The 25,786-nt window shown below is 40.6% G+C and overlaps 1 protein-coding gene across 2 annotated transcripts in view; it reads left to right on the forward strand.

Moving 5' to 3' along the window:
• The first annotated feature begins 9,907 nt into the window (after positions 1-9,907).
• Positions 9,908-25,786, forward strand: part of TPRG1 (tumor protein p63 regulated 1) — a 122,475-nt gene continuing 106,596 nt past the window's right edge. For both annotated transcript variants that reach the window (XM_047875895.1, XM_047875896.1), the window contains exons 1-2: positions 9,908-10,037; positions 21,153-21,384. In XM_047875895.1, the coding sequence (XP_047731851.1) occupies positions 21,163-21,384 (222 nt within the window). In that variant the 5' untranslated portion in view covers positions 9,908-10,037; positions 21,153-21,162. The remainder of the gene's footprint in view (positions 10,038-21,152; positions 21,385-25,786) is intronic.

Consider the following 25,786-nt stretch of genomic DNA (forward strand, 5'->3'; position numbering starts at 1 on the left):
ACATGGTTTTTTGTTTTTCTTTTAGGGTGTTGTTGTTGTTGTTGTTGTTGTTGTAGATTTCCCATACAAGTGAGCTTCATATTCTACAGAGACAAATTATACTACGTTTCTGAGAGGGGTAATTTGGCCACGTATACAGAACACTTAGAGTGCAAAACTCTTAGACTCTGAAAAAAGGAAGGGTTTTGAAAAGTTTTACCTATGAGGATCATAGTCATTAAAAAAACAAAGTAAAAAAGCAGCAACATGAATAAAAAACAATAGGGCATGACTCAAAAAAATATAGATGATTGCATAACGGAACCTACACAGCCAGTAATATCCTGTTGTAGGAAATTATTTATTAACTGAGTAGTTTAGCATAGTGGTAGAAAACAGGGCCTGAGGTTTGAGAGAACTTTGATCAACTTGGAACTCTTATCACTTACTAACTGTGTGACCCTGAGCAAATTCCTCAATCTTTCTGAGTTTCAGTGTCCTAGTCTGTAAAAAGGGTAATTCTAATACCTGGACCACAGGGCTGTGGTGAGCTTGAAATGAGCCAATGCAGTTAAAGACAAGTGTTTGGCACACAGTATACTCAATATATTAAGTGTATGTACAATGTATTACTCCATATCTTAAGTGTAAAAGGCAGCTTTTGAAACAATATTTACAACATGTCTTCATTTTTGAAGTAAAAGAAAAGATACTATCTACAGATAAAAGTAGAAGTCTTAAAGGATATGCATCCAAATTGTCTACTTTCATTTTCTCTGCATGGTAGACTTAGGGGAAGATTTCTTCTCCTTCCTTTGCTTTTGTGTATGACCTGCAATATAATAAGAGTTCAATGGTTCCAAATGATCATAAGCATCAGTCCCTGTAGATGAACTTCTATCGATACAGTGACTTGAACATTGTCAAGTCATCAAAATCTCTTTGAACCATTGTCATCAAGGCCATATGTGGGTGTTGGGTAGTGCTAGTCTTATTACCTTCAGTTTCCCCTTGCTCCTCTGCCCTTGTCCTACTGCCATATCCCATGTGGTATATACCATAAACATTCATTAAGCATACTTCTCTTGAGAGCATAGGGTGTTGATACTGGGGTAGAATACAAAGCAGCACAAAGGTTTCTAACCTAGAGGAGCCTATAGTGCCTCTGAGGGAAAGGAGTACTTAGCTTATGGTGCTGGTAATGCTTCATTTTGTTGACGAGACCCATATCTCAAGTGAGTTTGGATAGCCAGCGAAGCTTCCTTAAGGAGGTAAGGCGGAACCATTAGAGGGACTTTAGAAGCAAGTCTATTTCCATAGCCCACAGGTATAATGATCTCTGACTAGGATGGAGCCCTTCCAAGCTCCCTATGTCACCATTACCTTTGATGAGATTTCTTGTACGATTACCTCTTTTCTTTCCCCACCGTTTTCTGAGGTCCTAGATGTTTACTCTTATATTTCAGTAAAGTCCTTTTGACCCATAACCCTATAACTCTGACTTTTATTTACTTGATATACATCTTGAAACATTATTTTTCACATTTTTATTCCCTCAATCCTAAGTATAATATATGTTCAATGCAAAAAAAAGTTAGAAAATTTAGAAAAATGTAAAAAGAAAGTAAAAATCATCCATAAGCCAGTCATACAGAGATAATCATTCATAACATTTTGGTGCATGTGTTTCTAATACATGTGTGGGTGATTTTTTAATATAATATTTTATAATCTGAACTTCTGTTTCATAATAATATATCTTTTCATGTCAATTTAATATTTGACTACAGGCTTATGCTGTGACATCTTTTACAACCTCCTCCTCCTAGAGAAGCTCATTTTAACAGTTCAATGTTAATTTCTAGTATTTTTCTTTGCTTATTTATATATATTTCAGGTTTTAAAAATAGAACTGTAGTGGGGCGCCTGGGTGGCTCAGTCAGTTGAGCGTCTGACTTTGGCTCGGGTCATGAACTCATGGCTCTTGAGTTACAGCCCCACGTCAGGTTCTGTGCTGACAGCTCAGAGCCTGGAGCCTGCTTCAGATTCTGTTTTTTTCTCTCTGCCCCTCTCCCATTCACTCTCTGTCTCTCTCTCTCAAAATAATAATAATAATAATAATAATATAACATTTAAATTTTTTTTTTTAAACATAGGTTATATATAGCTTTGGACTCTGCTTTTTAACTTAACATTATTCTGTGAGTTATTTTAAAGTTTATTTATTTATTTTGAGGGAATAAAGGGGAGGGGGCAGAGAGAGAGGGAGAGAGAGAATCCAAAACAGGCTCCATGCTCAGCACAGTACCTGATGTGGGGCTTGATCTCATGACCATGAGATCACAACCTGAGCTGGAATCAAGTGTCAGCCGCTTGACCGAGTGAATCACGCAGGTGTCCCTATTCCGTGAATTTTTATATGTCATTTCACTGTTTTAAACATATGACTTCTAACGACTGGATTATATTCCATGATGGGTGTGTAGACATATTTGATACCATAAATGCCTTTAATTTTAATCCTATCTAACTTAGAATCAATGCTTAAATCATTACCCTCTCTATGAGGCTCTAAACTTCACAAGAAGATCTAGTTTTGATTCATCTTTGAATTGTCATCGTGTGTCAACTGACAAAGATGAAATCCTTTGTTCTAAGTGAGATAAGTTCTAAATGGAAGATTTCACAATGTGAAGGGATCCAGGAAGTTATAGCTAGGTCATCACAGACAGTGGAGAAAAGACCATGACCCACAACATAATGGTTGGCTGGTGTGGGAGGAGAAATTGAACTTGAATGGACCAGGTGGGCAGGAGGAAGCCCCAGCCTAGCAAGGGCATCTTCTCTGACGTGACACCCTCACTGGTTGAAGGGAACAACTACTGAAACCTGGCAAGAAGTTCTAAAGTTCCCACCATTCAGTGTTTCTTGCTTATTGAATTAAAAACCAAAACTAACACAAGCTAGTAACTTGTTCTTCTTATTGATTTCTTATCCCTGGTGCTCTTAAAGATGTGATTCTCTATAAATAGGACTGTAAAGGACTATAAGTTGTGATTTGTGCTGGGATAAAGGTGATCAAAATAGATATATTCCAACCTTGTTATTTTTGCTATTTGACCTGCTTTGAAAATGGCCTCTTAGGGGCACCTGGGTGGCTCAGTCGGTTGAGCGTCTGACTTTGGCTCAGGTCATGATCTCACAGCTCATGAGTTCAAGCCCCGCATTGGGCTCTGTGCTGGCAGCTCAGAGCCTGGAGCCTGCTTCGGGTTCTGTGTCTCCCTCTCTCTCTGCCCCTAACCCACTCGCATTCTGTCTCTCTCAAAAATAAATAAACATTAAAAAAAAATAAAAAAAAAAAAAAGAAAAGAAAATGGCCTCTTAGCTCTCCACTTGGATTTAGAATGGGGGCTCCAAATCAGGCCTGTGTGTAGTCTTAGACTAACAGAGCTGTCGGGAACATGGGGGGCCAAGTAGTTCAGTCCCCTCCTATACATGTGAAAAAAACAACGCCCGGAGAGAAGAGATGACTCACACCTGAGACAATGGACTCAGAGTTACAGTCTGAGTCTTATATGAAAGCATATAAGGCTTTCCCCACCATCATTAGTTACTTCATGCTCTGTTCCCAACTGTTCAAATGTCTCCACCATAGATTCCATTGATCATTAGACTTCTAGATTCCTTTTCCTCAAACCTTTAAACTATGTTTTAAGACTCTACTATAGTTGAGATACCTTGCTAGGCCTTTAGAGCCATTAGTTTTTTCTAATTCAGATACTGTCCTGCAAGGTAACTGTTGGACCCACTTCACATTTGAGAAAATAGAGGCTAAGGATTCTTAAATTGCTACCCACCTTCAGGCAGCTGGCAAGCTATGGAGTCTGGATGGAAGCCCAGGGTTGTCTGACTCCAAAGTTTTCTCTACTGTGCTGGTCTATTTCCTGATACAGGAATTGATTACATGAAATGAATCAATTTATGTCTTTATGGTTCCTTGTGTATTGTCTCGTGGAAGGATTGACTTAATTAATTCTTCAAACATTTGTGCCTCTGAATTGTGGGTCAGTGATTTTGACACATCCCCCACAAAAGTTGTGCTTAAATCAAAAGCAAAGACATCTTTCAGGCTCTGGTGGAGGAAGCTAAGTTGTGTAGCTTAGCCACTCCTACTGATTGGCCAAGTTCCCAAACAGGATTGAAGCTGAACAACTGAAAACAAACAAGAACTAAAGTTTTGCCAAAGTTGAGGGGAATAAAAAGCATGAAAGGAAAAGAAAAGGAGAACCTGTTTGATACCATATAAGTGATGTCATCTCTGCTAAAAGAGAGGATGCATTTCAGGGAGAAGCATGAAGAGTCATTGAAAAACTAGCAGGTGTGAAGGAAATTTAGGGCTGTGTTTTGGGATGTGGATTCCCCTTGGCCAGGCATTTTCTCTTGACCTCTTCTCAACAAAAGATGAGTTATATTATGACCTCCAAATCTGTTGGTATAATGGAGGGATAAAAAGGAAAGTATTTTACGCTGGTTTGTTTCAGACCAATGTTTTTGAATGTGATCTATGTCAAGATCCGTTTGGTATGGAATGGCTCCCCTCAACAGCCTCCTCTCCGTGCTCCTCCCCAAGGCCACTCCTCACAAGGGGACTGATACCTTTTCTCCGGCTCCACATCCCATGCTGTGACCTTTTGCTGGAAACCTGTAACTTCTGCCAAATTACTCTGTCCTTTACATTTGTAACTAAGGGCTTTGTTCTCAGAGGAGCTATTCATTTTAAGTGCACGGGACCTAGCTCTCTAAGACAAATGTTTCCCCTACCATTTTCCCTTATAGAATTTATGTAACAAGTTTGTAACTTGTGGCCTACATAGTGATTTCATAACTTCTTGTGATAAAACTCGCCCAAGAGGTATACTATCTTTCTCCATCTCTCAATTCTTTTGATTATATTACTTCCTGAATATAGCTTTGGCATATCACTGGGCAGATAAAAGCCATTGTCCAATAGTCCAACTCTCTGTGTACAGAAAATAGTCTCTGTGTATGAATTTTATTCTTCTTCTGACTTTAATTTTTAGAGAATTTCTGAGAGCCAAGTTATAATGCATTTTTTGTATGAAACAATTTATCTTTGATGGTGGGTGCTGGAGAATGAGAGGGCTGTGATGAAAATGTGTGTACTTAAAAAACCTTTGAGTTTTCAAATGTTTTGGCTAGAACTAATACCTTTTTTCCCATTTTATCCTCTTAAAAATATTTTTGTTGTAGGGGTGTTTGGGTGGCTCAGTCGGTTCAGTGTCTGACTTGATTTTGGCTCAGGTCATGCTCTCATGGTTTGTGAGATTAAGCCCCCCATTGGGCACTGTGCTGACAGTGCAGAGCCCGCTTGGGATTCTCTCTCTCCCTTTCTGCCCCTCTTCCCACTTCTCAAAATAAATAAATAAATACACTTAAAAACTTCTTGTTGTAGAAAATTAGAAAATTTAATTAAGGGAAAAAACCTATAATCTCATTATTTAGAGAAAACCAATATTAGCATTTTGTTAGATATCCTTATAAACTTTCTTTTATGCACATCTATATTTTATATTTATAACAACTAAGATCATGCTCTGTCCTATTTATAGTCTTAAAAAATATACCTGGATATCTTTCTATTGTATTTTAGATAGTTTAGAGAGTTTAGATAGAATATTAGGTAGCTGATATAATATGTACTATATGTTACATATAGTACATATTAATACATATAGTACATATTATATCAGCTACCTAATATTCTATCTAAACTACACTAGCTGTCATAAATAAATTATGAATAAAACAGTATTGTTATTTTTTAAAAGGGGTTGGCATTGCCACTGGAAGGTGATGAGTTTAAAATATAGCTAGAAATATCAGTTATTTTAAATAATATCTCTCTTTATTTCCTTGTTCAGATATATCAGCCCAGCTTCTAATGATGTACAGGTTAATCTAACTTTGTTTATCATGGGACCTAAATCTATAGATACATAACATTATTAGTGAAACAAAGTAAGAGTCTTAGAGATGACTGTACTGGCCTGTGTTATGTTGAACTAGCATACGTAAGCTTCCTCCTACAATGAAGATTCTATTCAGGTACTCCCAGTGGGGGAGTTGATTTCAGCTACTCTCTAGCATTTTCTAATAATTTTATCCACTGGCTAGGTTTTGGTGGGAAAATTGCTATTTCTGTACAGAATTTCAACATCACACACTAATGGCAATTAGAGCCTGACGTTGCCTATTTTTGGTGGGATGCAAGAGAAGAAGTGATAAATAATATTAACAGGGATAGTACTGGGTACTAGAGATTGTCCCCAGTTCATTAAGAAAGGAAAATAGAACTTCCCTCATGGTTAACAGGAAATATATTTTGGAGAATGTCAGACATTTCAGGAAACTCTTCAAACACCATGAAGGGTCACAGTTGAAGTTCTTAGATGCAGAGATACTGCAAAACAGTAACATTGTGCACCAACCCACTTTTGGTGACATTTATCTCAAAAGAGATGCTCTAAAGAGTGGTCAGACTTATCCATTCACTTGAATTTCTCCATTCACAGTAGGACATGTTACATAAGACACAGAGGTTCTTTCACTGTTTTGATATTCTTAACGGATACTCTAGAGTCAGGAATTGACACAGGAAGCGTGTGTATGGGTGACTCTGGCAGAATCAACATCAAAATCTGGCCCTGTGGGCTTCATTTTCTATCTAGTCCCCTGGCCTAGTTGGAACAATCACCTCCTGGGAAGATCTGGCACATCCCTGGTCTACACGCACTGCCTCTCCTCACTATCACTCCCACATTTTGTCGGTAGCTTTCCCCAAAAGCTTTGGCCAGTGTCACGTTCCTTTGGCATCTTTCAGGGGCTGCCCAAAGCCCTGCTCAGATATCATTTCACTGCTCCCTCCTCCTTCTATGATAATATACTAATGGCTCTTCAAAAGATGCAAGATCAAGGCACACCATTATACGCTCCACACTTTCACAGTGTTTTTATTTGATCTTCACAAACAATCTCATAAAGTAAGCAGAACAGGCATCAGCATGCAGCTTTCAACAGATAAAGAACTTGAGAGGTATTATTACAACATATATGTGTGCACTTGACATGTGGAGATGGCATCGTTGACCACACCTACTAATGACTGTTGTGATTGGTCTTTCCCTCGTCTGTGTCCCTACTCCCCACTTCATCACTTGGTGAGTGAAGTCATACATTTGCAAAAGGCTGAGCAAAACCAAAGAGCATCCCTCCCCCACAAGTCAGCCTTGAGATACACCTTGACAGAACCAAGAAAATGTGAATATCACCTGTAGCATTTTCATTTTCTCAGTGCATTTCCTATTTATTCTGTGTCATGCTGCTTATTGCTTTAACGGTGGATGTAGCAGACCACACATAAATATACATTTATCTTTACTTTCTAATATTTGGACATAGAATTTACTCATGTGCATATATAGATATATATTTTCTTAGATACTTAATATATTTTGTTTAATTTTCTTACTAAAATACAGAAAGAGAAAAGGCCCTTTATGATAGATGTTATTGTTCCTCACTTGTGTCTCTTATCTAATTACAGCAAGCTAATACAAACTGTTTTTAAACTTTTTATTCATTAGTATTCTGAATCATCCACTTTTCTTAAATCATCTTCTAATGAGTCTGACTGTCCCTCTCGAAACAGAACTGTTCTCACTTCTCCATACCTGTATGCTGGCCTTCATTATTTACATGGGAGAATAATGCTCTACGTTAGCTCTTTTGCCTTTTCTCGTTCTGGGTGGTGCTCTCTGGAACTTCTTGGATCCTCTTGACATCTTATAGAACAAGCTGAGTACCAGGTGTTAACTTTCTTACCTAGGAGGAGTGGAATTGGGTCAGAGTTGCCTTGGAATGATATTACTCTAACAATTTCTTGTAGCTAAATTATTTTGTCCCATTTGATGTCTTGTTTTGCATTCAGCATTGGACCTCAATGCACCTTTCATTATTAAAACATGGACTGTCTCTCAGTTATGGTGACCAACAAGATGAGAAGTTAGCAATATTCATTTTTAAGATGGCAGTCTCCTTTATCTGGTCTTGTCTCATCCCTTCCAAGTGTTTTTTCTCACATACTGCCCTTGGGTTTCAGGATAAGCTCTCCTCTACTCCTTCCATCCCTAGAAGTGCTCTCAGGAAAGGTTCTCATGTTTGTTACCTAACCGTCAGGGTAGTTTGAGGTGGAAGTGACTTTCTCCTTGCTCTGTCTCTGGTCACGCAGATGTCTTATGTGTCATCTGCAGTGACTGAGCTCACTGTCCTGCACAGAGGGCTAAGTGTCCTGTGGGCATCCAAGAGGACAAATGAGGGCATGGTTCATTCCCTCACAGAGCTCACAGTCTACTCATGGAGACCAATTACAGGAAATCACTAGAGAACTGGTTGATAAAAGATCATGGTGGCTAAAGAGCATAGGGAAAACTGCATTTCTAAGTTGCCATTCCTGTTAAGCTTATGGGAACCAGTAAATCTGAGCCTGATTTAGAATAAAGGCTTTCAAATCTTCCCTTTTCAGGTCTTATTCCATCATATCTGAGAAAAGAGACTTTCTAAGCTGAACTTCCTTTGCATTTTCTATCACGGGTGCTCCTTGGAATACAGATATTTATTACTGATCCATTTGTTTAGTTAATACAGCTTGAATGCTTTTTCTGTGCTCTGCTTGGTGCTAAGCATATCACAGTAAGAAAACCCTGTCCCTGTTGTCAAGGATCTTATGTACTAGTGAGAAGGATGTGAAAGTTCATGCACATTAACAGGTAGCTGTAATATGGTGTGATAAGTACTGTCATAATGATAAACGTGGTCTACATGGGGAAACAGTGGAGAGGCACGCAACTCATGAGACAAGATTGGTCAGGGAAGCCTCTAGCTGCTTTTAAGTTGAGACAAGAAGGGCAATGGGAGTTATCAGATAAAGGAAATGAGAAGGAGCTTAATGGGTTTATGAGTCTAAAGATAGAGTACTATGGCTGAAGCATAGTTTATGAGTGCTGTGGTATGGCAAGGAAGATGGGAGAAGAAGATGGAGAAAGAAAAAGGAGGGAAGAGACTTGGTGAGACATGAGCCTCCACAGGTTAGTAGGAGTTCAGATCATGCCTACCATGCTCAGGAATTCATATTTTATTTGGAGTACAGTGGAGATGCATTGAAGGGTAAGTGGCCAGTGACACAATCTGATTTGTAGTTCAGAAAGATTAGTCTTCCTGCTGTATGCTGCATAAATTTGAGAGAAATATTGGAGATAGACCTGTTAGAGGACATTTATAATGATCTGCAAGAGGTGAACTAAGGCCATGGCAATAGGAGTGGAACAAATTAAAGAATTCAGTAGATACTGAAGAATCAAGAGCTATAGTATTGGACAAGAAGAGAACGTCAGGCAATTTTCTGGCCTGAGCAACTCTATATCTGTGATCTCATTCACTGAGATTTGAATAAAAAACAGAACAAGTTTATGGGGCATGTGAGAAGACGATGAGTTCATCTTTGGATAAAGTGAGTTTGAAGTACCTGTGAGTCAACAAAGGTGACATGTCTAGTAGGTAGTTATTTAGATGGATTTGATCTTTGGAGAGAGCTCTAACTGGAGATATGGATTTGGCAGTCAGATCTATCGATTATGGTTAAACAGTGAGAACGAAGGAGCTTGCTTAGAATATCCAGAGTACGCTCTGACAAACAGGAGCTTGTGAGATATGAGTATGTGTTTTGTGTCTGTGGTGGGGTCTCCATGAAAGAAACTAAACACAGTGAACAAACAAGTAGAAAGAACACTGGGAATCTGTAGTTCCAAGGGACAGAAGGCAATAAGAATTTTAAGAAAGATGGTATCAACAACCAACAGTGAGAGAAGGTCAAGGAAGATAAAGAATGGAAAGTATCTATCTATTGGATTCTGTCAGAGGAGCTTTGTTGAAAGTACTTCAAAGATATGCTGAGACTGAAAAGCAGATCTCTAGGGATTCAGGTATGAATGAGATAAAATTAAGTAGAGACACTTAATGGTGGACCATTTTTTTGAGAAGCTTGATCATGTAAAACAAGAGATTTTTCATCTTTCTTATGCTTATAGGTTCGAAAGGAAGAAATGTGTTCTTCTCCTTCTGATAATCTTTTAGATATCTGGAAAGTGGTCGATGTCTTCCATATTTTCTTTATTTTCAACTAAATTTCTCCAGTTCCTTCTACTGTTCCTCATGTGACACAGTTAGTGGTCCTCACCAGTGACTACTTTAGAGTAAAGGGGAAGGTCATCTCACAGGCAAAATGAGGTCTCATGGGTCAAAATGACCAGTCTGATCATGGATATAGAAGAGGGAGAATTTGAGAAGCATCTGTTGGTACTGTGAAATCTCTTTGTTAATTCACTTAACCAATATGTTACCATGTGTCAGATATATACCAGGAGCCCCTGGCAGAGGAAATAATGGTTTGTGTGGGCTTTAGAACAGTGTCTCTGAGACAGCTCCTTGGGCTTTACAGAGACAGGCTTTATGGAGCCAAGAGAGAGCTAACCTCAGACTCTTGGAAAAAGGAGTCATCATGAAGAACAGCTTTCTCTTCCTCATAGGTCAGCTAAGGCTTCCTAGGAATTGGAGACAATAAGACCAGGAAAGAGGAGCCTGAAACCCCGCCTCTTCCTCTAACTTGCTTTGTGACCTGAGGTGTAAGTCACTTCTCTGACCTCTGGTTTCTTATTTGTAAAATGGGGGTGTTGTTAGATATCTAAAATGTCTGGCAGTGGTCATGGATTCCATCATATGAAACCAACTGAATATTTACTTTGAGAAAAATAATCCTGTCAATGTGCCAATAATATGGTATATCTTGACCTACATGAATGTTACATGAGTGTGTTTATTTAATGATCCTTTACATGAGTGTGTTTATTTAATGATCTGCACATTTATGATTTTTTGAATGCATGTCATACTTCAATAAAAATGATTATGTTAAAAATGTCATTAAAATAATAAATGATGTAGTTTTTATTTGGGGGGGTAAAAATACCGTTGTCAGCATTTGGATGAATGGCTCTCCCTGAATTTCACAAACTCTTACATGAGAAGTCACAGTTGGACTAGCAGGAAACCCAGGTTTTGGAGCGACTTCCTTAAACAAACCCCCAGCCAGGAACATCTGGTCATAGGCTCTTTGGCACTGAAACCAACAGTGGGTAGGTAGTAATCCTGGTGACATAATCCACACACTCCTTTGGGATGTCCCAATCAATGGGAAAGAGACCTGTTCTAATTGCTAAGCACTGTCACCATCTAGTTTCTGAATCAGCAGCTTCAAAATCAGGGAACCTATTTACTTTGCAGAGGGAAGAAAAGAGGCTGCTGTAAGCTGAATTGTTGCTGTTCGTTGATTGTTTTCATTTCTCTGCTCCTTTCCTTTTCACTTGCAGGTGGAAAAAAATTATCTGTGAGCTTATGGGCCCCTTTAAAGTACATTGTCATGACCCAACAGCTTTTTTCTGCTCAATTCCTTGAAGGTTGATATTTTTCTTTCTTTTGGAGGGGGTTGGAAGGCTGGTGATTTTAGCCTTAATTATTCTCCTTCCCAGGAGGAGAATTCTACCATTTTTCTGTCCCCCCCTACCTTCTTCATGGTCAGACTATTTGCAAAGTAGGACACTTCTGCTACTTCCTGAGATAAGTCACTACAAGCAACTCCTGGCTTCTAGGTTGGCTTCCTTCTGCTTTTTCAAGTACATCCCCAGCCAGTGCCTCCACGATTCACAAATCCATGTACAGGTTTATATTAATAACTACCTCCAGAGTTTATGTTCGTGGGAGAACTCCATTTATTTGGGGTGTTGAAGGGGAGAACCTGGGTGACTTGGATATGTAGATGAAACATATATATCCTTCAAATAATAAGCACACACAAGGAAGAAGTTGTTACCCTGGAAAGAAAGAAGACACAGATGAATGGTACAAAGTTGGACTGTATGCAATGTGACTCACCTCTCCATTACTTCTCTCAGTCTGTAGTGATGTTGTTAATCTCACAAAGTGTCTGGGGCAATGGAACGCTTCCCGGGCCAGCCCTGATTCTGCATTTGGGTTGGCTGTGAGGGAGTTGTCCCAACAGGGATGGAGGTGTGGTGACAGCAGAGAGGAGGTGTGAGGAAGACTTAAGACTTTCATCTTGTCAGAGACCGAAGGTTTTAACCGAGTGTTACTGGCTCCTCAAGGGGTGTGGGCTGGAGGTGAGTAGTTGGCATCTCAGTTACAATACACCATATTACCTGACATCTTTTGAACACACCCCTCTTCACATCTCACAGGTCTGAGAGGAATGTCCTTGCCTGTCTCAAATATGCAGTCAGCTCTGAGGCGCCTTTCTCTACACCTCTAACTTTTCACTCTCAACCCTCTCTCCACTCACCCCTGCTAATCCCCCTTCTGTTTCCACAGTATTTGTGCACATTCTCCTAGTATGGCTCTATCACCAAAGTCTGCAATCTTCCACTAGACTATGAGATTCTCTGAGAAAAGACTGTGGCATTTCTTTCTTTCTTTCTTTCTTTCTTTCTTTCTTTCTTTCTTTCTTTCTTTCTTTCTTTTCCTTCCTTCCTTCCTTCCTTCCTTCCTTCCTTCCTTCCTTTCTTTCTCTTTCATGTTTATTTTTGAGAGAACACAAGCGGGAAAGGGGCAGAGAGAGGGGGACAGATCATCTGAAGTGGGCTCTGTGCAGACAACAGCACTGAGCCTGATATGGAGCTCAAACTCAGGAACCATAAGATGATTCATGACCTGAGCCAAAGTTGGATGCTCAATGGACTGAGCCGCCCAGGCACCTCTGTGGCATGCATTTCCGTGTGTGTCTTTGTATGTGTGTGTCCAGAAGATATTACCATTCATGCCGTACACAGAGCTTCATTACTGAGCCTACATTTACTGAACATTCATATATGAGGTATGAGGAATGTGCCAGCAGCAATGGATCTGATGTAAGTAAGTCTTGCCTTTCAATCTCAGACCTGACAGAGAAACAAGCAGGACATCCATCTGAGAACTTGTAATCGGTGCCTGTTCTGTACCATGAGCATGCCAAGTGCCGGCTATAAAGATGAGTGCTCAGAGTCGCTTCCAGCCCAGGAGTGAAGGCAGAGATGTAATGGTGGGTACACAACAGTGAGATAAATGCTAGGAGTCAGGAACTCAAGCCCTACCATAACGCCAGCTGGAAGTGTGGTGGAAATGTTTGTGGAAGTGTGCAAGGAAGCTAATCTCAGGGAGTCACAAGGGATCTGTAATCTCACAAAGTTCTCTATTCAATATCTTTGTCTTTACCGATTCTTTTCCATATACATTTTTGAAGAACCCTGTCGAAAAATTAATATCTTGTGGGAGGGGCTCAGTGAACCTCTGCATGTTTTCCTTCTGAAATGTGAGAAGACTTATTGGGGCTCAAGCATGTCTCCAGTCCTGACCTGGTTGAGGTGCCCATTGGGTGTCCCTAGGAGCTCTAGTCAAGGTAGATAGCCATTTGCACTAGAAGGAAGTTGGAGGACAAACACCACAGAGTTTCCACGATGAACACCCAAATTCATGATGTCACAATTCTCTTCTTCTGACACCACAACCTGTGAATCACAAGGGAACTACCATGTTCATGGGAGTCATATAATCGAGAAGAGATGGGGGAAACCATATATGAGCAACCTCTCTAGACTTAGATCTAGAATCTAAGTCTCTCTGTCTCAGACAGAGAAAGAGAGACAGAGAGAGACAGAATCTGGGTACTGGAGAAAAGCCCATCAAAACTTGCAGGGTGATTGAGTTGGAAGGAAACTTGGAAATAATTCCTCCTGCAGTTTTCAGACTTTAATATGTTGTTCTCCCCAGAGGAAAGCTTCAGAAGGGTCCAAAACCAGAGGAGTAGATCTGCTTTGATTGAAATGGGCTAGTCATTTATGCAAATCATAAATCTGGCCTCTCATTTTGTAGATGAGGAATCTGCAGTGCGGAAAGAGGAGTGACTTCCTCAGGGTTACCCAGTGAATGAGTGGCGGGGAGATGCATTCTTCATGCTGGCCCTGGGTCTCCCCCAGCCCCTTGCTGAATGAAAGTACTGGCAGCACGGCACGGGGCAGGGGGGGCAGCCTGGAGGGAAGAGACCCTGCATCAGTTCAACTTTTCCCCAGGACACAGAACAGCCCTGCTGGCATGTTATCACTAACGTACAAAATGTGAAATTGTGAAGACGTGTTTGCCAATTCTCTTATCTCAGCTGGCACAGAGGAGGCCTCGTTGGAGTTTTGAGGTGTTAGAGTACTGTTTATCCACCGCGCATCCCTTGGCTGTTCTCGCAGAGACTCAGGAAAGCTGCACATATAAATTCACATAAATTACCTTTACAAAATGTCAGACTTAAAAGTGGATTGTTATTTTGGGGATGTGCCTCGAGAATGTTAACCCCTTCTGGTGGGTAAACATGTCACCATCAGAAAAAAAAGTTGACTTCTTTGAAAGCAACATAAGCCACAGGCACTTACTCCCACACTCCCTCCTCAGCTCAGGACTACGTCACCTGCAAGAGGTAGCAGTTCTTGGTAGCAAACCATGAATTTTTTTTTAAATGTTTATTTATATTGAGAGAGATGGAGAGACAGAGACAGAATGTGAGTGGGGGTCAGGGGGACCCAGAACCCATCTAGGTCTCTGATTCCTCATTTACAGGATGTGGGAGTTAATAGATATGAGTGTTTCCTAACCAAGCATTCTGTCTTCCTGAAGATCCAGAGAGGTAGTAACACAGATACTCAAGTAGCTATTAATATTTCAAAAGCTTTGTGGAAATCAAAGGCACCTGCGACAGCATTGCCTGGGGTTAAATAAAAAATCCCATGAGACTTATGGAGATAAGTCTGTATATATATATACAGATAAGTCTGTATATATATACATATACACATATACATATACATATATATACATATATGTGTATATACATATGTACATGTATGTATACATGTATATATACATATCTCATATATGTGTATATATATGTATATATACATGTCTCATATATATATGTGTGTGTGTGTGTGTGTGTGTGTGTGTGTGTGTGAGAGAGAGAGAGAGAGAGACAGAGACAGACAGAGACAGAAGACAGGGAAAGTAGAGAAAGTAAAGGAGAAACAGCTGTTCAACCTTGTCAGGGAGGCAGAGAGGGCCAGGAGCCAAGAAGGACTTCTTACAAGCTGATGGAAAAAGGGGAAGGCAGTGCTGGAGAGTGGTAGGCATGGCCCCTGAAAAGAGGTTCCCCATGAAACAGCCCTGAGTTTTACTGGTATCTCTATTCATTTTACTGGTATGTCTGTGATACTCTTTGTTATGTTCAACCTGTTCTTTGTTAACGCCTTTGCCTCTGGTTGAGTGGTGGCCAGTGTGGCCAGATACTTCTTTTAAGCTGATCAAAAGTTTTCCTTATAGTTATTTATCTACTTTTCTAAAAAATAAATATTTATTGGGGTCTACTATTCTGGATCTCTCTTTGATTTTAATAAAGCAAAAATAATTATCTGAAGATTGCACAGTTTGTCCACAAGACAGAAATCTTTCAATATACTGTGAAGCAGAATCTTCCAGAATAAAGAGTTTGGAAAGCACTGGAAGGGGTGGGGCATGTTTCTAGTTCTGATGGTTTAGGATGGAGCCCCGGAATAGAATATTAAGCAGGGAATGTCAGTAGTAGGATATAGATTTGATTCAGGGCCATGTTAATATTTCCATGGGCCTAAAACTCTTGCATTTATGAACCTCTCTACCATAATATTATCAATATTGAAACCTACATCTCTATGACTTTAAATAGTCCCCCTTACCCCCCCCATTTTTTTTTTTTTTTTTTGGTTTTAGGCAAAACCAAATTTTTGGGTTTCTTACAAATTTCACTTCTTTTCTGACAGAAAAAAAATTAAAACATTTCTTTTGACCATAAAATTTAATTTTTCCTCTTCTGATTTTAAAATTAAAGCATTTCCTGAACCCCTAAAAGGTTTGTGGACCCCAGGCACACACCTCACAGATCCTAATGGATAAGTCAGCCTGACACCAAGTGGAGGAGAAAGCTTTAGCCTGCAGGGCTGGGGGCTGGGTACCAGCTGATGCCAGAGAAGCACACGGTAAGCCCTGCTTCATAGAAGCTGTTTCTCCCATCCCAGAAGAAAGCAGGGCTGACTGACCCAGACATTTGGCAAAAGTGTTTCCGGTTTACCAACAGCTAAGTGTGATCACTACTTCTCTGCTTTCTTCTAAGTGCTACAACTTGAAGCAGTGAAGGAGAGTCCAGGAGTCACATTTTGATTCTATGTAGCCATGTGTCCTTGGGCAAGTCCCTCCACTCAGTGTTCCAAAATCTGCAAAATGAAGTTGGACTAGACATTAATTCTCTAGCTACAATTTATGCCCTATATGCTTCTGAACTATTATCAGAAAACATCGCAGAGAGATAGAGTAAAGCATATATAATTTTTTTAATTTTAATTTTTTTAATGTTTACTTTTGAGAGAAAGAGACACAGAGCGTGAGTGGCAGAGGGGCAGAGAGAGAGAGAGAGACAGAATCGGAAGCAGGCTCCAGGCTCTGATCTGTCAGCGCAGAGCCTGACGCAGGGTTCGAACCCACAGGCCGTGAGATCATGACCTGAGCTGAAGTTGGACACTTAACCAACTGAGCCACCCAGGAGCCCCTAGATTAAAGCATGTATAAAGTGAGGCAGATAGACTTGGACCCAGAAGTAAGTTATTTACTTCAATACTATATTAAATTCCAGCTCTGAATTTGCAGGCAGCTGAAAAATACAGAATTCTTACTATCTGAAAGAAGAATAGGATTTCTTTAGGTATTTATTTGGCATCATGTTGGAAGAGGTCATCGAGAAGACATGACCTCTGGATGACCCACAAGCTGGCCCCAGGGCAACCCAAAGTTCCTCACCACCACTTGCCCTTGAAATACACATTCCACCCACCATTCCCACAGCGGGAGCACTTGAAGGACATAACCTGGAGAGAGTAAAGTGTTGCTGAGTCCATGTTGACTTTGTATGTGAACGAATCCAGGTATGGCCTATATATAAACTTTTAAGATTCTGGCGGGCATATGCAGAGATATACTCATCTTGAGGTGCCCTAGACCAACCTGGCATGTAAGTTCCCTTGCTTGTTTAACCTGCCACATACCCATTTGGATTGGTCTGCTCTTCGTGTGGTCTCTCTGTCTCTCCTCGCCCTCTTTGTCCTTGCGGGAGGGGGGAACGGCACAGATTACACTGGAGAAAGCTCCATAGTGTGCGAATCAACACCTTTATTAAACATTTTATTTTTTATTGCAAAAGAAGCACTAACACAATTAAAAAAATTAATGCAAAAATTTGCTTTCAATCCAACTACTTCAATAAATGTAAATATTTTCCTTCTGGTCCTTACCAATGTAAAAATATTCATATCATCGTATCTAGAGAAAATCTTTGTTTTTTGCTTTTGCTTAAAGCAAAAGGAAGGAAGGTCCATCCTTTCCTTCCAGGCTGCCACAGTGCTTATGCATGTTATTTTAAATGTCTGCACAATAACACTTTGCTAGATTTCGTAATTCCTTGGCTTTTAGGTGTTCTGTTGATTTTTGGTTTTACGTTACCACCCAGAATAAGCAATTAATATTGCAGTCTCTTCTTTAGAATAATTTTCCTTAGATGAATTCCCAGGAATGAGATTAGGTAAAAAAGATGGACATAGGTTTTTTTCTAAGCCTTGACTCTTTGCTTTCTTTAGAAATTGTGGTAGTTTGCCTCTCTTGTGTATTAGCACTTAAGTTTCAATGGAGCGTGAGGGAAAAATGATCTTTTTCAGTTATAAATGGCTTTGGATAGGTCTGTTACAAGTGGAAACCTTTGAATTTGTCTGGATTTGTTTTGTTTTAATATGTTTTTGGTATTTCAATATATACAGTCTATTTGTGCAGGGTTCAAAGAGCATATCTATTGAACTGGGGATAAACATTTCAGGGCAGCGGGTGGTAAGGAGATGAGTGGGTTGCTCCTATGTGTGGGGCTCTCATACTGGGGCGGTTGTTGAGGAAGGTACATTCATTGTCCTTGCAAAGATGTCCCCATGACTGGAGCAGAGCCAGAAGCGTTCTGGATCGAGGCGGCTGGGCTCCATTTTCCACTACTCATGCTGTAAGCATTGAACTGGAGCTGAGTTTCCTTCTTTCCTGGATCTCAAACAGCTCCCTCTCAAAACTGCTCGAATTCTCTTCGCCCAGTGTTTCCAGAGAAGACAGCCTGAGGGAGAGGAAGTGGTGCTAATTAAGTCCTCCCCCTGTTTTCCAGGCACAGGAGCCTTCTGCAGATGTCTGTTGTTAGGCAGTGTTTGCAAGAGTGTGGCAAATACAGAAGCAGGCTTGCCTTCCCCAAAGGCACAAACCTTCTTCACAGGTCACAGGCAACTCTAGAAACACACTCTTCCAACAGCCCCTGTGATAGAGATGGCAGACCTTCCGGGGAGGCCGAAGTGCCTCACTGATCCTTCGCTGCACTCGCTCGCTCGCACGCGCATGCGCGTGCGCACACGTGCATGCGCACAATTCCTCCTGCTTCTTCAGGTGTGCCTTGTACTTCTTAGCGCCCGGTCTCTGCCTTTTACCTTTCTAATTTAAAAACATTACTGAAGACTCCGTGAAGCCTTCCTGCTGTAACCCAGCCTGCCTCACAGTGGGCCTGCTGGAATGGACTGGAAGCAGGATTGGGAGCCCTGGGTGGGCATCCAGGTGCTGCTATCCGAGTGTGCCTTTGGTGGTTCCACTAAATGCTGTGATCCCCAGAGAGAGGCAGGTAAAATCATCTTTCTAGGGTTACTGAGAGGCTCAGAGAGGGGGGGGGGAACCTGGAATGTGGCCTGGGGAGGGCTTTTCTCTGGTGAGCCCCCTAACCAGCTGCATTTTCTCCTGCATCCAGACCCCTCAGGGTGACTGTATTTGTCCACATTTGCCAGGGACAATCCTGGTTTACTCCTATCCTTCTGACATAATTGTTAATAACACCCTTTTCATGCTCAGAAGTGTCCAGCTTTAGGCAACAAATTATGCACTCATACTATTTTTACCTCCCTTGAATACTGTAATTCCAATTTTATGAATGTAAACATGCTGGTGATAGGGGCTGTTTCTCACTTTCTGGTGTTTCATAAGCACAGAGGAAACCGAACTTGTCTGATTCGGAACACTGAGGCAGCTCTGAAAGTAAGATAGCATTCCCAGTCACGGTGAGGCTGGGCACAAAACCCCCCTTTCATGTAGCATGGACCGTGTGCTCATAGTAGGGGGTGACTATCTGGCTTCAGCTTGGAAGTGGTGACCTGGTGTAGGGATACTTTTTACTAGGCTAGCGTGTGCTTTCTATTTATTTTAATTTTGCTTTATATTTACAAAATAGAAATAAATGTGTTTTTATTAAGTCATATATAAGCATTGTAAGCATCTAGAAGTTTCTAAAGAAAGAAAATTGAAACCGCCTATCATCCAGAGATAACCATTACTAATATTCTATTTTACTTTTTAAAAGTTTATTTATTTTTGAGAGAGAGAGAGACAGAGCACAAGCAAAGGAGGGGCAGAGAGAGAGGGAAACAGAATCCAAAGCAGACTGAGGCTCTGAGCTGTCAGCACAGAGCCTCACGTGGGGCTTGAACTCATGAACTGTGAGATCATTACTTGGGCTAAAATCGGGTGCTTAACTGACTGAGCCACCCAGGTGCCCCCATTTTACTTTTCTTTAGACTTATTCTAACCTGTCATGCAATGCATGTGTACATATTGTTATGCCCAGAATTCGTGATCCCCAAAGACCACCAGGGAGCTGAGTCCGATGCAAAAGCAAAGAGCCTTTATTCGAGCTAGCTCGAGCTCAATCCCCTACCTGCACCAGCAGACTCAGCGGTGAGATGCCGGGGAGAGAGAGCGAGTTTCAAAAGCACAAAGGTTTTATTGGGGTCTAGGGGCAGTTGGTGAGGTAACCCCTCACTGGTGACCCTTCCTGATTGGCTGGGGAAGGGTCGGAGTCCTGTTATCCAGGTCGCGGGGCATGTTTTGATCAGGAAGTTACTCAAGGGGAGGAGGTGTGGTCAAGGTGGAGGACACAGAACAAGATGGAGTCCGCCGGGGTAGGTCCGCCCTTTCACATATATTCAACTCCAAGTGTCCTTCCTTCTTTCTTTTTATATATTTTTTGAATTATTTTAACCAATCTGACTAAAATTATCGATAATGTTTTATAGCTTACTGCTTTCCATTAAGAATATATTTTGGACATCTTACCATGATAAAAATATGCACTTACATTTTTAATGACTACATTATATTTCACTTTATGGTATAACCTATTTAGCCAATTCCCTACTGACGGATCCTTAGTTTTACTCTATTCTCTTGGTATCAGATACAATGTTGTATGGGTGTCTAATGTTGCTATTACACACATTTTGCTATTAGACATAAAGTGGCATCTTTTTCTGCTATTGGACACATGTTGTGATGAACTACCTTCCATACTGATGTCTTTGGGCATTTGGCTAAATTATTTCCTTATATAAAATTTTATAATTGCATTTTTTTTCAGTTAAAAAATATGCTCAATTCTAAGTGCTTTTGTGCCCTATTACTACCCAAGCAGCACACAAGAAGGTGTGTTATCATTGCTTTTAACTGCTAAATAAGTACAGGCTTGGTAGATTTTGAAGCAAAAATACTATGAAATCTTGAAGATAAATTGTTTGGTAATTATTTCATACTACTTTCTACATACTCAGCTTCCTGTCCTGGGGCAAAAGGTGGGAAAATGGACCTACTTGCAGCCTCCTTTTCTCTATCTGGAGGGCCTTGCTTCTCTGCCCTGGTAAATAGAATCTGTGTCATTGAATTACATTCATTAGTGCCTTGGTCGGTTTCAGGAACATCATTTGCACACAATAGACTTTTTGCCTTAGCCATGACATAGGTCACTCCTCCCCTCACTGCCACCTCTCCCCCTTTCTTTTCTAATGAGAAGATTGTTTCTTCTTTTGTTTTAGGCAGAAAAAAATGTCAAAGATTGGGAGTTTTGAAGGATTCCAGCCTGTGTCTCTGAAGCAAGAGGGAGATGACCAACCCTCTGAGACTGACCAACTGTCCACGGAGGAGGGGGACCCAGGCAAGGACCCAGAGCCAAGCCGTATTTCAAGGCAGCCAAGTGTGACTGAATCAACACTGTACCCCAATCCTTATCACCAGCCTTATGTCTCACGGAAGTACTTCGTTACACGGGTAAATTTTTTGGTGTTCTGAAGTATTACATAAGACTTCTCTTACAGTATTCTAATATCTATCTATCTATCTATCTATCTATCTATCTATCTATCTATCTATATCACAAGTTTTACCAGATATTTTCACATTTTTATTTCATCTGATAGTCATAGAAACCATGAAGTAGGTATCCATATCCCCATTTTACAGGTGAAGGTTCTGAATTTCAGAGAAGTTAGGGGGTCTAGTTTTGATAACCAGGTAGAATGGGAGAGAAGTGGGTCATCCAGTCTCTTTGGATGGATCTTTGGTTCCTCAGTCCTGTGTTCAGGTTAAATCTGACCTCCACAGATTAATGATCTATAGAGAGAAAACCCAAGCAGCTAAAATATAAAGCTGTGTGCCCAGAGTGGGTATTTGTTCCATGTTTGAAAAAGATGTGAGTGATGGAGTGGAAAGGCTTGCTGAGAACGAGTTGAACTTCAGGGTCTACAGGGGGATGATGATATTACTGTGTGGGAGCAGGCACTTTTAAATCCCAACCTTTGGCTGCATTCTGGAGCTGAGCTCCTTTACTGAGCTCTGAGCATGAGCAGGGGAGGGGCAGAGAGAGAGAGAGAGAGAGAGAGAGAGAGAGAAAGAAAGAGATAAATTCCAAGCAGGCTCCAGGCTCTGAGCTGTCAGCACAGGGCCTGACGCAGGTCTCAAACCCACAGACTACGAGATCATGACCTGAGCCTGTTGGACGCTTAACCCACTGAGCCACCTAGGCACTCCTAAAAAATGATATTTTGAACTTGTAGCATTTGGATCAAGGACATAGTGCTTCCTGGGTTTGAGTAGTTCTCTCTCTTGAACTCTTCTTCCTACTTATCAATGTTCTTTCCCAATCCTTCAATATTCTTGTTAACACAGTAGGTATTAGCTCACAGGCTAAAGCCAATTGGCAGCAAAATTGGAGATTATACACTGTGGCAACAGAGACCATCTCATTTTTCAAGTGTACCTGGGACAAATCTTGAAAAAAAAAATTCAGCTCAGTTTTACAAGTAAATGGTGGCTAAGATGTGACTATTTATAAAGCTTTAACTAATGAATCCTGATTTGGTAGCTTGTAAAACATCTTTGGTTAAGATAAAATTTTAAAGTGACTCAGTGTGTGTGTGTGTGTGTGTGTGTGTGTGTGTGTGCACGTGTGTGTGTGTGTGTGCACGTGTGTGCGCGCGTGCACATGTTTGAAGGTACGATATACCCATATCATCTGTATTCTGCGACTCTTACGTGTTAAGGTGCTATGGTAGGTGCTATACTATGTGTTTGTGTGATTTGCATATGTAAAGCATATGGTTTGTTTTCCAAAGTATGTGAACTTAATTGAATAAGCAAAATTAAGTTGTAAGGTAGTCTGTGAAGGAAATCAAAGCATCCCCTAAAGTTGTCTTATCTTTGGTAATGATGATGGATCAGTCACGGTTTGGTAAGAGAACCGTGAGTGGTATGGAGTAAGAGATTCATGATCAGAAGGTGATGCAGTTATGAGAGCTGGTTGGGAAGTCTCTGCAAACCTGTTGTCTTTGCAATCTAGTGATGGGCCTGAAGTTGCTATAGTCTAACCGATTCGTAGTCATGAACTGGGAATAGGGAGTACGGGAAAACTGGAACCTGGATGGACAACTCAGAATTCCTGATGAGCAAGCAAAACCCACGAGGAAAAAATGGAATCTGTATCTGTCTCCAGCCGTGTCTAAACTTGGAGGTGTGAGTCACTTTTAGGAGAGGACTTGGTGCCTTTCTACACTGAGCTGCACACTTACCAGCCCAGGGGAAGGAGGTGAGGGATGAAGTCTGACTGTCAGCAAAAGAAGCTATAGCTGTAAGTGCTGCCCCCTGGCATCAGATGAACCTGGAGGTCAGCAGCTGTGAATGTGAGTGCAGGTGGTCTGAAGTGATCTTCCACAGGGAAAAACTCCCTTCTGCCTTACAAATCTTATACTAACATCTCTTATGGCCAACTCTAATTTGGAAACAGACATGAAAGGAAATTCTAGAAAATGTAGCTCTAGCTTAGCTAAATCAGCACAGTTTAAAGCCACCATGGAGGTTTTACTTATTTGTTTGATTGACTGATACTTTTATTTGTGTGTCTCTATGTAATTTATCAAGTGAAGTCCCCTGAAGTGACACTGTAAGGTAGGCAGGGGAGGACTCATCACTCTTGGTTTATTGTAAACATATTGAAGTTTCAGGGGAGTGAAGTTGATGCTGTTTTAGAATGATGGGCCGATAGCCAAGAAAGAATTCTTGAGATGCCTTAGGCACACAAAGGTGGTTTTATTAAAGTATGCGGACAGAACCCATGGGCCGGAAGAGCTGCCCCAGGATTGTGGAGCAGAGACTGATTCTATCCTTGGGAGTTGGGGGAAGTAAAGTCAAGAGGAAGTTTCCAAAAGGATTTTCCTATGCTAAAGAAGACTTACTGGATCTTGGAGGCCTAGTTATTGTCCAGCTAAGGTGGTTTCTCCCTCTAGCAAAGCATTAGCATTAAGACAGTGGGGAGTTCCTAGAGAAATGTTCTGCCTTCAAGGTAGAGGTTCTGACTGCCTCAATATTTGTCAATGGGCTGAGGGTGGAAGTTTAATTTTATCTGCCATTTCCTTCTGCCTTTGCTTCCTTTGTCAAAGTGACCTGACTGAGCCATGTAATATTAATTGGAATAGCTCTAGCTCGAATCTGTATCTTCTGTCTGTAAGTCTAGTGCTGTTCCTACTGTAATGTACAGTGGCATTCATGGCCCTTTTAGAGGTCAGTCAGTCAATGACTGCAGTCTGTGTGAAAAAGATCTCCTTTGGATATGTAGAAACAAACCCTACATTCTCAAGAACTTGGGAGGGAAAACTTCTAATCTTGTTAATTAATTTAAAGTAGACTTGAGGATTCTTTAAGGCTGTGAGGGCTACATTCCCAAAGCACTCAGCATTTGCTCTCCTTCAGATCAAGAGACAGAATATAGATTTTTTTTTTTAGCACGTGAGTATGATGAATGTGCTGTGTGTGTGTGTGTGTGTGTGTGTGTGTGTATTTCCTCATTTGCAAAGTGTGGATAAAATATCAGTTTTACACAGAGGTTTAAATAGGCTGATTTTGTAAATATTCTTAGCACAGTGCATGACACATCTATTAACATTCCATAAGCAGCATCTCATTACTCTTATAAATGCTTTCTCCCTTTCTTGTTGATTTGACATTCTCACTTCTGTAATTGGTCACAGAGAATGACATTAAGATGCCCATGACCTCCCCATGACCTGCAGAGTGAGATATAAATGTCAATGTATAGTGTCTATAGCAGCAAAGAGGTTTGACCAAAGGAAAATAATTCATTTTCTCGGGGAATAATTCAATAAGACCCAGGCTCTGGGTCTGAATGATTCAGATCTATGAAAGATTTATCATAAAAGATCACTTCTGTAGCACTGAAATGAGATCTATACATGATCTGGTCCACTGATTCTCCATCTTTACCGTACAAACAAACGACCTTGAGATCTTGTAAAAGTGCTGGTCTGATTCAGGAGGCCTGGAATGAGACCTTAGATTCTGCATTTATATAGATTCTATGGCAAAAATGATGCTCTCTGTCCACAGACACCTCTTGAACACCAAGGAGCTGGTCAACACTCTCATTCTCAGAAGTAACTAAGGCCCAGAGGAGGCTGTTCCTTGTCCATTGTCATAGCTATTGTCCAATGTCATGAGTACTGACTTGCCCAGGAGGCTAGTAGTAAGTGGTAAAGCGAGGCTTAGAACCAAAGTTTCAACTTCCTGATTCATAGTTCTATGATCCCATGCCCAGCAATTAAAAAGAAATAAATATATTATGGTGTAAGAATTTAAAGCATATATGTTGTAAATTCAGAAGAACTGTAAGTAAATGAGTTGAGGAAATCCTTGATCAAGCATGTTATTTTATTAAATGTTTTCAAATCATTTTGCAAGAGGTAGTTTATTGGAAAAAAATGTCGATAAGCAAAATAAAAGTCACCATAATTCACTACTCAATGTTAACCAAAGAAGTTTGAATGCGTGCTTATACATTTTGGTGCATATCCTGTCTTACTTTTTTCCTTACATGTGCAATTTGTTGCATAAAAATATTTCCTATGGCAGTAACTCTACATCCATAGCATCATTTTTAACAGTTCTAGAATATCCTACTGTGGAGATATACAACAATTTATATAACTTTTTCTGGATATTTAAGTTGTTTCCTATTTATACCTTATAAGCCAGAAAGGAAAATTACTCTTTGGCTTGCTGTGGCAGAATGACACTCAGTTTCTTAGGTGCCAGGAGTAGATACCCAATGCTATATAATAGGAAGGAGGATCAGTTATATGAGTTTCAAAGTGGATATGCAAAG

The sequence above is a fragment of the Prionailurus viverrinus genome, chromosome C2, assembly GCF_022837055.1.
Source record: "Prionailurus viverrinus isolate Anna chromosome C2, UM_Priviv_1.0, whole genome shotgun sequence".
NCBI lineage: Eukaryota > Metazoa > Chordata > Mammalia > Carnivora > Felidae > Prionailurus > Prionailurus viverrinus.